This window comes from Cnephaeus nilssonii (genome assembly GCF_951640355.1).
Source record: "Cnephaeus nilssonii genome assembly, chromosome: 20".
Classification (NCBI taxonomy): domain Eukaryota; kingdom Metazoa; phylum Chordata; class Mammalia; order Chiroptera; family Vespertilionidae; genus Cnephaeus; species Cnephaeus nilssonii.
The window spans coordinates 37,194,806-37,209,406 of record NC_137091.1 but is presented as its reverse complement, the minus strand read 5'-3'; the positions used below and the strand labels follow the sequence as shown (position 1 = coordinate 37,209,406).

Below are 14,601 nucleotides of genomic sequence, written 5' to 3'. Positions count from 1 at the left end.
AATATGCTAATTGATGGCCACACCCTCACAAAGATGGCGGCGCCTACAGCCCCGCTGGGGTGGCAGGCACGTGGCATGGCTGGGCCCACCCCCAGGTGGGTCCCACTGCTCCGCACGCCTGCCTCTGGAGTCCCCTCAGCCCCCCAGCCTCCCAGGGCAGGCCCGAGGCGCAGGCAAGCCTCAGATGTCAGCTGCCTAGCCGCCCAGGACTGGCCCGAGGGACGACCAAACGACTGAACAAGCAGGCTGCGTGGGGCAACCAGGCTGGCGGGGGTGACCAGGCTGGCACGGGGAGCAGTTGGGGGTGACAAGGCCAGCAAGGGGGGGCTGTTGGGGGTGACCAGGCTGGTGGGGGGGGGTGCAGTTGTGGGCAACCAAGCTGGCAGGGGGGGCAGTTGGGGGCGATTAGGCTGGCGGGGGGGGGGGCAGTGGGGGTGACCAGGTCGGCGGGGGGGGCAGTTAGGGGCAACCAGGCCAGCAGAGGGGGGTAGTTGGGGGCAACCAGGCTGGCGGGGAGGGGGGCAGTTAGGGGTGACCTGGCTGGCGGGGTGGGGGGGCGGGGCAGTTAGGAGTGACCGGGCCAGCAGGGAGGGGGCAGTTGGGGGAGACCTGGCTGGCAATGGGGGGCAGTTAGGGCGAACAGGCAGGCAGGCAGGTGAGCAATTAGGAGCCAGCGGTCCAGGATTGTGAGAGGGATGTCCAATTGCCGGTCTAGACAGGCAGTCGGACATCCCCCAAGGGGTCCTGGATTGGAGAGGGTGAAAGCTGGGCTGAAGGGAATTCCCCCTCCCCCCACCCCGTGCACAAATTTCGTGCACCAGGCCTCTAGTATACATATAATTCCACTGTCCTGGATTTATGTTGGGAATGAGTACAAGAGACCAAACAATTTAGTGCCTTCTATATACCAAGTCTTGTTCTGAGCATTTATTAATTTAGCGATTACTTTAAGGACCTGTGAAGTTGATACTATTAATATCCCCATTTTACAGATGAGTAAATGAACAAATTGAGGTTAAGGCACTGACCCAAGATTACACAGCCAGGAAGTGGCTGAGGCAGGATTTGCACCCAGAACCTCTGGCTGCAGAAGTCAGTTATCTAAACCACTGTGTATACAAGAGAAAGTCATGGTAAAGGCATGTCGTAGGCACACAATCAATTTAGGTCCTTTCACAGTTCCTGGAGCGTCAAGAGCACCCAGTTCCTCCCTCCCTTCACTTCCTCCCATTGCCCACCTGTCCCGGGCCACTCCTGCAGCCCTGCCCAACCAACCTCCCTGACCTTACCCTCCCTCTGCTAACAAAGGTCCAGGTAGAGTTTTATGGCCTCTGATAAGGCACTGGCAGGGCCAAAGTTCACTAGCACATTCTCTTTGCAGAAGGTTCTCGAGGAGGGGTTTCTGACCCGAGTCCCCCCGAGGCCTGCCCAATGATCTGGGTTCTGACAGGTTACCACTGAGGCTGGTGAGAGAAGGGAGACCAGAGGGTACATTAGAAGAAGATGTGAGCCTGGGACGCTCAGAAGAGGGACCCCGTGAACCCTGCCCTGCCTGCCACGCCCTTTTCCTCGGGTATAAAAGCCAGCTACCACCCGGCATCTGCCACCATTTCCTACTCCTGCAGCTCTTCTCACAGGACGAGCCACCAGCCCAGCCTCTCAAGATGGCCTTTGTCCCTGCACCCGGCTACCAGCCCACCTACAACCCGGTGAGATTCAGGCCCAGGCCTTCACCCAGGCCCGGCTTAGCTCCACCCTGGCCCCAGGCACCAATTTACTCTCACCCTGAACTTCAGAGGCACCCACCCTGCCCCTGGGTCTGATTTACCTAATACTGACCCTGGTGACCCACCTGTCAGGCTATTATGTCCACCCCACACTGTCAGCCCTCTTCATCTTCATGCTGAACCCTCACCCCGTAGTTTCCTCCCGCTTGCTTAAGGGAATAAGGGGGTGGGGGTGGGGGTGGGGTGCTTCTCCCTGAGGGGGAAAGGCTTCAATAGGCAGATGGCCTTCAAGGCCCCTCACCCAGCCCCTTCTACAGACTCTGCCCTACAACAAGCCCATCCCTGGAGGTCTCAGCATGGGGATGTCCATTTACATCCAAGGAATGGCTAGCGAGCATATGAAAAGGTAAGACCCGCCCCAGGCCAGGCTGGGAGGGGGGCTATAAACAGGGGGCTTCTGGTCTTCGGACCTTCCTCTACCCTGGTTGGGGAGGGGCTCTAGGCCAGCACCCCGATGACTAAAGACCAGCCCTGATCTGGGGAATCCAGGGCTTGGAGATCAGATCAGGGGGCGCGCCCGAGGGGCTGGGAGGCGCTGGGAGGCTCACCATCAGAGGTGGCCCCCGAGTTGGGCTGCTGGATTGGAACTGGTGGGTGTGACCGCATGAACGAAAATCACAGGCCTGGCCCTAGCTGGCTTGGCTCAGTGCCGTGGTCGGCAAACTGCGGCTCGCGAGCCACATGCGGCTCTTTGGCCCCTTGAGTGTGGCTCTTCCGCAAAATACCACGGCCTGGGCGAGTCTATTTTGAAGAAGTGGCGTTAGAAGAAGTTTACGTTTAAAAAACTTGGCTCTCAAAAGAGATTTCAATCGTTGTCCTGTTGATATTTGGCTCTGTTGTCTAATGAGTTTGCCGACCACTGGCTTAGTGGATACGGCATTGGCCTGTGGACTGAAGAGTCCTGGGTTCGATTCTGGTCAAGGGCACATGCTGGGGTTGTGGGCTTGATTCCCAATAGGGGCGTGCAAGAGGCAGCTGATCAATGATTCTCGTTATTGATGTTTCTATCTCCCTCTTCCTTCTCCCTTCCTTTCTGAAATCAATAAAAGTATATTTTAAACATATATAAATAAGTTAAAAATAAGTAATAAAATAAATACATAATAGCCCTAGCTGGTTTGGCTCAGTGGATAGAGTGTCGGCTTGCAAACTGAAGGGTCCCGGGTTCGATTCCAGTCAAGAGCACATGCCTGGGTTGTGGGCTCAGTCCCCAGTAGGGGGCGTACAGGAGGCAGCCGATCAATGAATTCTCTCTCATCATTGATGTTTCTCTCTCCCTCTTCCTTCCTCTCTGAAATTAATAAATGAGGGAAGGCGATCCGGAGTGGATATAGGGGAGAGGGGCGTGGCACTGTCCCTTTAAATAGGGTGGCCAGGAGAGGCCTCCCCGGGAAGGGAACATCTCAGCAAAGACCGGATGGAGGTGAGGGAGGCGCCGGGGTGCATTGAGGGAAGGGCATTCCAGGCAGAAAGAGCCGCCAGTGCAGGCCCTGGGACACACGCCGGCCTGGATGGGATAACTTTGGGGGTGCTGGTGTGAGGGGAGGTGCTCTCATTTGAGTGTTCACCGGGTCCCTCTGGGTGCATGTGGGGCATGGCCTACAGGGCCGGGGAGGGAGCGAGAGGCCTGCATTGATAGATGCAGGGTTCCTAGGGCAGTGCCCATGTGACTGTAGGTGAATCCCAGTGGCAGGCAGGCCTATTTGAGGGGTTAGAGGAGGAAATAGGTGGGTACAGGGTGAAGGGGGTCCATGGGAAAAAAGGGGAATATCTGTAATCCTTTCAACAATAAAGATAATTTAAAAAAAAAAAGTAAAGGGAAAAGGAGCGAGTGAGGGGGGGGAGGTGGGAGTCTGCGTCCTGGAACTCAGGGGCACAACCACCGGCTCCTGTCCTGGGTCAGCAGTGCCCAGGCGCCCCCTCGGGAGCTGGAACAAGGTGGGGCCCAGAGGGCTCCCAGAGGCGGGCTCCCTGGGCTGGCAGGTGGGGCCGGGGAACAACTCTTCATGCCCCCCCCCATGCCCCCCCCCTCCCCCAGGTTCTCCGTGAACTTCGTGGTGGGACAGGGCCCCGGGGCCGACATCGCCTTCCACTTCAACCCCCGTTTCGACGGCTGGGACAAGGTGGTCTTCAATTCGCAGCAGGGCGGCAAGTGGGGCAGCGAGGAGAAGAAAAGGAGCATGCCCTTCCGCAAGGGCTCCCCCTTCGAGCTGGTGTTCATGGTCCTGCCGGAGCACTACAAGGTGGGACGCTCAGGGCCCGCCTTCCCTCCCCTCCCCCTCCCTCCTTCCCTCCCCCTCCTCTCGCCTCCTTCCCTCTACCTCCCTCTTCCCCTCCTCCTCCCTCCTCCTCCCTCCACTCCCTTCTATCCCCTCCCATTTCCCCCTCCCCCTCTCTCTTTCCCTCCTTTCTTTCCTCTCTTCTTTTTTCTCTTCCCCTTCCCTCCTCCCTTCCTACCGAGCTTTTCCCTTGTCCTTCTTTCCTGCCTATTAAAACATGTCTCTTTTATCGCCTTTTCTCATCCCCATTCCTCCACCGGGGAGAGGCTTCTAATATGTTCCATGTATATCATCTGTTCCTATGTGTGCTCCTGAAAGGTGTGTTTTGCTATTTGTATGGAGACTCTAAACACACACACAGGAAGCCCCGAGTCCAGTGAAGCGGCCTCCTTGGCCAGCTCCAGCCGCCCTGCACTCGGCTTTCATCCTTACCCCACACTTCCCCTCCCAGAGGACTTCAAAACAAGCCCCAGATATCATACAGTTCCATTCCCAAGCATTTCGGCTTTTATACACCGTCATGCCGCCATGCTCACACCTAAAAACATTGTCCTTGCTTAGTGTCACCACATATCCTCAAAGGCCTGTTTGCTGTTTTCTACAGTTTGCTTGAATCAGGGTCCGAATGAGACTCACACATTGAGACCAGTTGCTATTGTGCAAGTGTTTTTTATTTGTTAGTGACGTGTGACCCAGGTACAAAAACGTGCACGCCTTGGGTACACAGCTCAGGCGACTTTTCACAAAGAGAGCGCACCCACGTGGCCAGCGCCTAGGCCTAAAACCAAAATGCCTCTAGCCCCCAAAGCCCCCTCCGGCTCCCCCAGTCCCCTCGCCCCCACGGGTGGCCTTTATCCTGTCTTTCCTCAGCCTGGATCTGTTTCCCTGTCTTTGTTTGTTAAGTATGTGTGGCCTCGGTGCTGTGCTGTGTGATTGTGTAGGACTCCTGACGGCCACCTCCGAGTTCCTTCCATCCCTGCCTCGGACTCCCCCCAAATGGCACTGAGCAGATGCCCTGTGCATGCGTATCCCATGTGACCAATGTGGAGCGTCCCCTGGAGGGGAACTGCAGGGCCGGGCACCCACCTGGACCTGACCTGCCCTTCCCTGGGCACCAGATTTCTAACATCATTTCTTTTTTAATTTTTTTATTTATTTTTTAATATATATTTTATTGATTTTTTACAGAGAGGAAGGGAGAGGGATAGAGAGTTAGAAACATCGATCAGCTGCCTCCTGCACACCGCCCACTGGGGATGTGCCCGCAACCAAGGTACATGCCCTTGACCGGAATCGAACCTGGGACTTTTCAGTCCGCAGGCCGATGCTCTATCCACTGAGCCAAACCGGTTTCGGCCTAACATCATTTCTGGAGGTCAGCACCGCGGTTGGAGGTTGGACAGACAAGGATTGAGTCTGGGCTTTGCCACCCCCCAGTGTGTGACCTTGAGCTGCTCACTCTGTGCACTGGAGCCTCTGGTTTCTTAAACAACAGGGACAGTCCCTTATCCTGCCTCACGGAGCTGTTGAGAGGATCACCGTGCTGCTCTCACTATGGAAAGTGCTTAGCAGGTAGGAGGCACTCAGTCCTAGGGAGCGGGCTCTCGGCCTCACGGTCATTGCTCAGCAGTCTGACTAGAACCTCGTGCTGAGATATGATTACAAGGCAAGGCTCTACACGGGACTTGCGCAGTGCCTCTGACATGCTTTGCTGGCTTTTAACCTTCCCAGCAATCCCAGAGTGAGCCCCATGTTACAGGTGAGGAAACAAAGGCTCAGAGAGGTGAATTGATTTATCTGAGGTCACACAGCTAAGACATGTCAGAGCTAGACCTCCAACCCAACTCATTTGGTGCTTAAACCGGGGCTCAGCCTCGGGTCTCTCCTGATTTCCATCCCCAGACTAAATTCTATGTTCTCTCCTATCCATTAATCTGTGAGCTGACTTTTGACCCTAGCTTGACCTCTGACCTGTGGACTCCAAGGTTCCTGACTCTGAGGCTATCCCAGCTCACCCTAAGTCTTTTGACCCCAAGTTAAAAAGACCCCTGTTCCCTGCCTTCTGTCTCTTCCTTTCCCAGGGCATGGATGTTGCCTCTGACCTTACCCTGCCCTCCAGGTGGTGATAAATGGGAGTCCATTCTATGAGTTTGGGCACCGGATCCCTGTACAGATGGTCACTCACCTGCAAGTGGATGGGGACCTGGAGCTTCAATCAATCAATTTCATCGGAGGCCAGCCGGCCCCAAGCCAGGTGTGTAGGGTCCCCCTCTCTTATTTGCTTCCATCTTTGTTTTATTTTAAATTTATTGATTTTAGAAAAGAGAGAGAGAGAGAGAGAGAGAGAGAGAGAGAGAGAGAGAGAGAGAGAGGCTTGTTGTTCCACTTATTTATGCATTCATTGGTTGATTCTTATATATGCCTTGACCAGGGATCAAACCCAAAACCTTGGTGTATCAGAAAGACACTAACCAACTGAGCTACTCGGCCTGGGCTGCTTCCTTCTTTAATTAATTCATTCCCACAGTCCTTTATTTCCTGGCACCCTTTGCTGGGGATGCCATGGACCCAGAGGACCAAGACAGTCTACTATGTCACCAGGTGGTGTTGGCCACAAGTGCTCAGGGCCGGGAGGGGGGAGGTACAGGAGCTCTGGGCGCCTTCATGAAGGGCTTCCTAGAGAAGGAGGAAGTGGAAGCGAAGATAAGGAGGAACAAAAACCACAGGAATAGCAAACAAGTTCATGGGAACTCGCCTCACATCACTGGTCCCTCAGAAACTCAGTGAAAATCAACACGAGCCACCACTGCACCCCCCAGAAGAGCCACACTGAGAAAGGCACACAGTACCTGTCGTCGGTGGGGCTGTGGGCCGGCGACACTCCCAGTCCTTGGAAAAGACTGACCAGACACTTACCCAACGACTGAGAGGCCCCACTCCTGGGCCCACAGTGAACAAATGGCCACCAGGACACACGCACTCGAACCAGCCGGAAGCCCCCATGCCAGCCTCCCGAGGTGCCCTTCGGCTGAGGGCCCCACACTCCCAGCCAGCACCTCGTGGGAAAGTGCTCTGATGACCATCAGCCCCATTTACAGACGTGGGACTGAGGCACAGAGCGCTTGAGTAACTTGCCCCAGGTCATGGGCCAGCAAGTGGCAGAGCCATGGGGTCCCTGCTCAGACTGCTGCTCTGCTCCCTGATGAAGACACGGCGGGATGTCTTTATCTGTAAGGTGGTCCCGGGCCTGTGGATTTCATTTGCCATCGTGCTTCATCAATGCACTTTGGAAAGAAAACTAAGGCCTTCAGAAAAGGGCCTTCAGAATAGCTGGCTTAAAATGGAAGTCAGGCAGAGAGGAGATCATTAGGAAGAAGAGGAAATAGAGAGAGTTAATAAAAGTAAACTAGGGAAGGGAACGGCGTTTCGGGCAGAAGGAACCACCTGAGAGAAGGTGTGGACAAGAGACAGCAACAGAAACAGAGAAACAGACAGGGAGACACAGACTGAGAGCCTGAGAAAGACAGAACAGGCTGGTTCCGGGGAGTCCCGGTTGCCCCGGCAGTGGGCATGTGGAGTGAGGGGCATGGTGGTGGGGGATGAGGTATGCTCATGGGTATTGTATGGGCCTGGGAGGTATGTACACTTCATTGTGCAGCTTCTGGATTTGGGGGGACAGTGGGAAGCCAGGGTAGGAGAGGGTACAAGAATAGAATTTACCAGGTTTTCCCAAAGCGGTGCACTGGAGATCCCTAACCACAGCCGGGCCCTCTCCGGTAATGAGCCATTTGAGTGCCACCCTTGACTCCAGAGTCCCCTCGGGTGGTGGTGGCGGGCAGGCATCCTGACACTCTCCAAGCCCTCGTTCAGAGTCCCTCTCATCACCTCCTTCTCCCTCTGTGCCCACAGACCCCCATGGTTACTCCAGCGTATCCAGTAAGTACGGGCGGGTAGATGACACATTTTCCCTCGACATGGGGGTTTGGTGGCTGAGGAGGTCCTGGGGCAGGGCCCCTGGTCTTTTCACCGTTCCTACCTTTCTCTCTCCATGTAGGGTCCTGGAAACAAGCCTCCGCTGAGTAGCCTGCCTGTAAGTGGGCGGGCTGTGTGGCCACGTGGTGGGGGAGTGGTGAGAACTGGGAGGGTCACAGAGTTTGGGTCCCCAGGAGTACCAATCCAGGACCTGGCAACACGCTACATGTTGTATGTGTGTCGTCAGTATTTGCCAAATATTATAGAATAATACCTCTTCTTTCTCCCTTCACAGACCATGGAGGGACCCCCAACCTTCAACCCGGTAAGAGGCCCTGCAGTTGAGGGCTTTATGGTGGGCAATTTGTGGAGAAGCAGGAATTGAGGGGAGTGAGGGGCTCAGATCCCCGGGGAGCCCTGAGAGGGCAAAGGGTTTGGGGGACAGGAAGTGGGATAAAGGAGGAGTTGGTGGTCCGAGTGGGGCAGGGGACAAGAGTTGGGGGACATTTCCCAGGACTAGTAGGAGCCTCTCTCTGAAAATGTGTCCTTGCATCTGGCTTCCGGTGGCCTGAGAGACGATGGGACCCCGTGTTCTCTCTTCGTAGCCTGTGCCATTTACGGGAAGACTGCAAGGGGGGCTTACAGCCCGCAAAACCGTCATAGTCAAGGGCTACGTGCCTCCCTCAGGCAACAGGTACAGAACTGAGACGGAGGTGGGCGTCCCCAGCTTCCCTTCTCCCTCTGACCCAGGAGTCCCGTTTGGAGCCCCCTGTCCCTTGAGGGGCCAGGTGCTGGCCGCCTCCTGACTCTCATCTCCCTCTCTGCCCCCAGCTTTGCCATCAACTTCAAGGTGGGGTCCTCCGGGGACCTGGCTCTCCACATTAACCCCCGCCTGGCCGAGGACACTGTGGTTCGGAACAGCTATCTGAATGGCTCCTGGGGATCCGAGGAGAAGAAGATCACCTACAACCCGTTTGGCCGTGGCCTGTTCTTCGATGTGAGTCTGGCTTTCTTCCCCACTTCCCTCCGATGCCTCTGTCCCGGCCATGGCCTCACACCTGCCCCTCTCTCTGCAGCTGTCCATCCGCTGTGGCATCGATCGCTTCAAGGTTTACGGCAATGGCCAGCACCTCTTCGACTTCTCCCATCGCCTTTCAGCCTTCCAGAGGGTGGACACTCTGGAGATCGAGGGTGATGTCACCTTGTCCTATGTCCAGATCTGATCTATTCCTGGGAGCACACAGAGAAAGATCCCATAAATCTCCATTTTAAGCCTCTAATAAACTATCTGAGGGTGTCTAATGAGTGTCCATGATTGCATTCACCGCCCGCCCCCCGCCCCCGCCCACACATACTGTTCCTTTATTCCTTGAATCAGTCGTGCACTGTCCATTGAGCCATCCAATTATCTGTCCATCCATTCTCCCGTCATAATAAATCTAGGTACCCTACTCCTACCCAAACACCATTCATTCCTCACAGCAATTATAATCCAAAACCAAGAATGAACACCAGCCCGGCCGGCGTGGCTCAGTGGTTGAGTGTCGGCCTATGAACCAGTTGGTCATGGTTCGATTCCTGGTCAGGGCACATGCCCGGGTTGCGGGTTCAATCCCCAGTGTGTGGTGTGCGGAAGGCAGCTGATCGATGATTCTCTCTCATCATTGATGTCTCTATCTTTTTCTCCCTCTCCCTTCCTCTCTGAAATCAATAAAAATATATTTTTTTTAAAAATGAATACTACTGGCCGAAACCGGTTTGGCTCAGTGGATAGAGCGTCGGCCTGTGGACTGAAAGGTCCCAGGTTCGATTCCGGTCAAGGGCATGTACCTTGGTTGCGGGCACATCCCCAGTAGGGGTTGTGCAAGAGGCAGCTGATCGATGTTCCTCTATCATCGATGTTTCTAACTCTCTATCCCTCTCTCTTCCTCTCTGTAAAAAATCAATAAAATATATTTAAAAAATAAATGAATACTACTAGCCCTGGTCAGGTGGCTCAGTTGGTTGGAATATCGTCCCCTACATCAAGAAGGTTGCAGGTTTGATTCCTGGTCAGGGAACATAACTGGATTGAGGGTTCAATCTCTGGTCAGGGCACATATGGGAGGCAACTGATCAATGTTTCTCTCTCACATCAATGTTTCTCTCTCTCTTTCCCCCTTCCTCTCTCTAAAATCAATAAAAAAACAACGTATCCTCAGGTGAGGATTAAAAAAGAAAAGAATAAAGACCACTAATGACTCTACATAAAATACAAAGGATTACAAGGGAATATTATGAAAAAGTTTAGGCCAACAAATTTGGCAACATAAATGAGGGGAACAAATTCCCAGAAAGTTAGAAATTATCTAAACTGACTAGAGAAGATATAAAAAATGTTTTTGTTTTCTCCATAGAAACATTCATAAAATTTTTGTAGAAATATTACAGTCGGGCCTCAGAGGGAGGGTAGGGGAGGGTGGGGGTAGCGGGGAGAGATCAACCAAAGGACTTGTGTGCGTGCATACGAGCCTAACCAATGGTTAAGGACAACAGGGGGGTGGGGGCATCCGTGGGGAGGGGTGGGGGATGGGAATGGGGGATGAGGACAAATATGTGACACCTTAATCAATAAAGAAATTTTAAAAAAATAAAAAATAAAAATAATAAAAATAATTTTAAAAAAGAAATATTCATTACAATTCAATTAAAAACTAAAAAGACCTAGACTAGTCAAAACAATTTTGAAAAGAACAAATAATATTTACACTACATGATTTCAAGACTTATAGAAAGCTCTAGTAACCAAGAATGTGGCATTGACATAAGGACAGACACATAGATCAATGAATCAGAAGAGAGTCTGGAAATAAACTCACATATATGATCAATTTATGTTTGATAAAATACTGTCAAGCTAATTCAATGGGAAAAAAAAGACAGTCATTTCAACATATAACAAGAAATGAACCTCAACCCTTACCTCACACCATACCCCAAAATTAACTAAAAATTATCAAGACTGCCCTGGCCAGTGTGGCTCAGTTGGTTGGGAGTCGTCCTGTGCACCGAGAGGTTGCTGGTTAAATTCCCAGTCATGCCTGGGAGTATGCCTGGGACAGTGATCCTTGTTTGCCTCTCCCATCAATGTTTCTCTCTCTCTCCCTAAAAATCAATAAAAATCGTATTTCAAGAATTTATTAGGAAGAACAGCATTCTACCCTACACATTTTATTTATTTATTTATTTTATAATCCTCACCTGAAGATATTTTCTATTGATTTTTTTAGAGAGAATAGAAGGGAGAGACAGAGAGAAACGCCGATGTGAGAGAGACACATTGATTGGTTGCCTTCCTCATGCCCCCGACCAGGGCTGGGAGCCTACAACTGAGGTATGTGTCCTTGACAGGAATCAAACCCGGGACCCTTCAGTCTGCAGGCCGATGCTCTATACACTGAGCCAAACCGGCTAAGGCTCAAAAAAATTTTTGTAAAAAAGGATCAAGATCTAAACATAAATGCTAAAACTCTAAAAACAGGGGGGAAAAAAGATAATCTCTAACTTGAGATGGGCAAAGATTTCTTTTTTAAAAATCACCTTCTGTGATTTTTAAAAAAATGTGTTTTTATTGATTTCAGAGAGGGAGAGGGAGATAGAAACATTAATGATGAGAGAGAATCATTGACTGGCTACCTCCTGCACGCCCCCGACTGGGGACTGAGCCCGCAACCCGGGCATGTGCCCTTGGCCAGAATCGAACCTGGGACCCTTCAGTCCACAGGCCGATGATCTATCCACTGAGCAAACCAGCCAGGGCTCACCTTCTGTGATTTTAATAAATGTATTTTTTTTATTTACTTAGGGAGATCAATTTGTTGTTCCACTTATTTATGCATCATTGGTTGATTCTTTTTTAAAAAACATATTTTTATTTTATTTTTAAAATATATTTTTATTGATTTCAGAGAGGAAGGGAGAGGGAGAGATAGAAACATCAGTGATGAGAGGGAATCATTGATTGGCTGTCTCCTGCACGCCCCCTACTGGGGATTGAGCCTGCGGGAATGTGCACTTGACCTGGAATCAAACCCAGGACCCTTCAGTCCGCAGGCCGAGGCTCTATCCACTGAGCCAAACCAGCTAGGGCATCATTGGCTGATTCTTGTATGTGCCCTGACTGGGGATCAAACCCAAAACCTTGGCATATCAGTATGATGTTCTAACCAACTGAGCTACCCAGCCAGAACAAGATTTCTTCAATGGGACACAAAAGCACAAGCCATAATAGATAATTTTGATAAAATGCACTTCATCACAATTAAAAACTTTTACTCTGGGAAACAAACTGTTAAGATAATGAAAAGGCTGACCACAGATGAAGAAAAAATATTCTCAATACTTATATTTGACAAAGGAATATATCCAGAAAATTTACAGACCTCTTATCTGATCAAAAAAAAATAATAATAACTGTGTTTGGAGATTAAAAATGGCAGTGGAGTAAGTAGATACAACACAGACATGCTCCCAGAACCAAACTTGAATTACAACTAAAATACAAAGAAACCACCCTGAATAAAGAACTGAAGTCCAGCTGGAGAGAACCCTGATAAACAAGGACTGAATGTGGAGACTGCATAGAGACTGGTAGGAATGTCATGAAAGGGCTGGCCAGCCTCCCACAGAACGCAGCTGAAGTTCCGGAGAGATATCTCAGCTGCAGGGGGTTGCCACTGAGAACTCTGGTGTCTAATCCCCAAGCTGGGCCCCCAAGCAGAGAGCACCTGAACTGACAAAGGTGCCCACATAACGTCTGGCTGTGAAAAGCAGCAGGGATGCTGTCTGCCGGGGAGAGATGGCTGGAAATACAGACACCCTCTTAAAGGGCCAAAGCACAAAATTTTGTGTGCAGCCACTCACCTTGTGCTCTGGCAGAGGGAGGGCAGAGTGGACTGGAGCTGTGTGAACAGAAGCCAGGGCTGGGGGCTTTGGGGTTAGATCTCAGAAGGCAGACCCACTCCCCACCCCCCTGATTTCCTGTGCTGAGTCATTCCCTCATACTATGGAGGTCATCTTTCTCAGGCAGACCTCTGCTATCCAGGTGGTTTTTGCGGGTGGCGGGTGGGGGAAAACAGTTGGCCCAACCTATTGGAAAACTTCTGGCCACACAGTGTGGCCTTTCTGAGGCCCTTTAAGACAGTGAGAATAGCCCTAACCGGTTTGGCTCCGTGGATAGAGGTTCGGCATGCACACTGAAGGGTCCCAGGTTCGATTCCCGTCAAGGGCATGTACCTTGGTTGCACTGTTCTGCCCTAGAGATTGAGAGGTGTAACAGATCTACCTAATAGTCACAAACCCAAACAGGCAGACAAAATGGGGAGACAAAAATACAGCACTCAAATGAAAGAGCAAGGGATTTCTCCAGAAGAAGAGATAAATGAAATGGAAATAAGAAATTTATCTGATATAGAGTTCAGAATAATGATGGTAAAGATGGCAGGGCTGATGGAAATGTCCTCCCTGACAGTGATGCTGGGCACACACCGTATGGATTTATCAAAATTCATGGACTGTAAAGGGTGGAATTTATTGTACGTATATTACACCTCAGTGAAGTTCATATTAACAAACCAGCCCTCGCCAGTTTGGCTCAGTGGATAGAATGTTGGCCTGTGGACTGAAGAGTCATGGGTTTGATTCTGGTCCGGGCACATGCCTGGGTTGTGGGCTCAATCCCTAGTAGGGGGCATGCAGGAGGCAGCTGATCAATGATTCTCTTTCATCATGGATGTTTCTATCTCTCTCTCCCTCTCCCTTCCTCTTTGAAATCATAAAGATATATTTTATTTTTATTTATTTATTTTTTAAAATATATTTTATTGATTTTTTATTTTTATTTTTTATTTATTTTTTTTTTTTACAGAGAGGAAGGGAGAGGGATAGAGAGCTAGAAACATCGATGAGAGAGAAAGCTGCTGCCTCCTGCACACCCCCCACCGGGGATGTGCCCGCAACCAATGTACATGCCCTTGACCGGAACCGAACCTGGGACCCTTTAGTCCGCAGACCGACGCTCTATCCACTGAGCCAGACCGGTTTCGGCCATAAAGATATATTTTAAAAAAGGAAAGAAACCAAAACAGCGCTGGCCGGTGTGGTCAGTTTGTTGGAGTGTCCTCCCTGCACTGCAAGGTTGTGGGTGCGATTCCCCATCAGAGCACAGGCCTGGGTTGCGGGTTCATCCCCATTGGAGCATGTATGGGAGGCAACTGACCCATGTATATCTCTCATATCGGTGTTTCTCTCTCCCTTCCTCCCTTTCTAAAAATCAATTAAAAACAAACACCCCTCGATCTCTTAAGGGTTTACACCCTCAGCTCTGGATCACATTCACCAGGCTCTGGTCCCTGCTCCGCCGTCTATGTGCTGTGTGACCCTGAAGAGGTCCCTTCATCTCGTGCATCAGATGCCTCCTTTGCAAAATAGGAATAATAAGAATATCTACCTCAGAGAATCATGTTAAGGATTGAAAGAATGATTAGCACAGTGACTAACATAGTAGGACTCAGGAAATGTTAGCT

At 51.1% G+C, this 14,601-nt stretch overlaps 1 protein-coding gene across 2 annotated transcripts; it reads left to right on the top strand.

Annotated features, from left to right (window-relative positions):
• Positions 1-1,132: 1,132 nt before the first annotated feature.
• Positions 1,133-9,325, top strand: LGALS4 (galectin 4). 2 transcript variants are annotated; one of them, XM_079759579.1, is made up of 10 exons: positions 1,133-1,709; positions 2,045-2,133; positions 3,826-4,030; positions 6,186-6,320; positions 7,976-8,002; positions 8,121-8,156; positions 8,334-8,363; positions 8,644-8,732; positions 8,870-9,035; positions 9,115-9,325. In XM_079759579.1, exons 1-10 carry the CDS (start codon positions 1,665-1,667, stop codon positions 9,259-9,261), a joined length of 969 nt encoding a protein of 322 aa, XP_079615705.1. In that variant the 5' UTR covers positions 1,133-1,664; the 3' UTR covers positions 9,262-9,325. The 2 variants fall into 2 exon arrangements, with proteins under 2 accessions (XP_079615705.1, XP_079615706.1); XM_079759580.1 differs by lacking the exon at positions 7,976-8,002 and having other exon boundaries at positions 1,134-1,709.
• Positions 9,326-14,601: the final 5,276 nt, after the last annotated feature.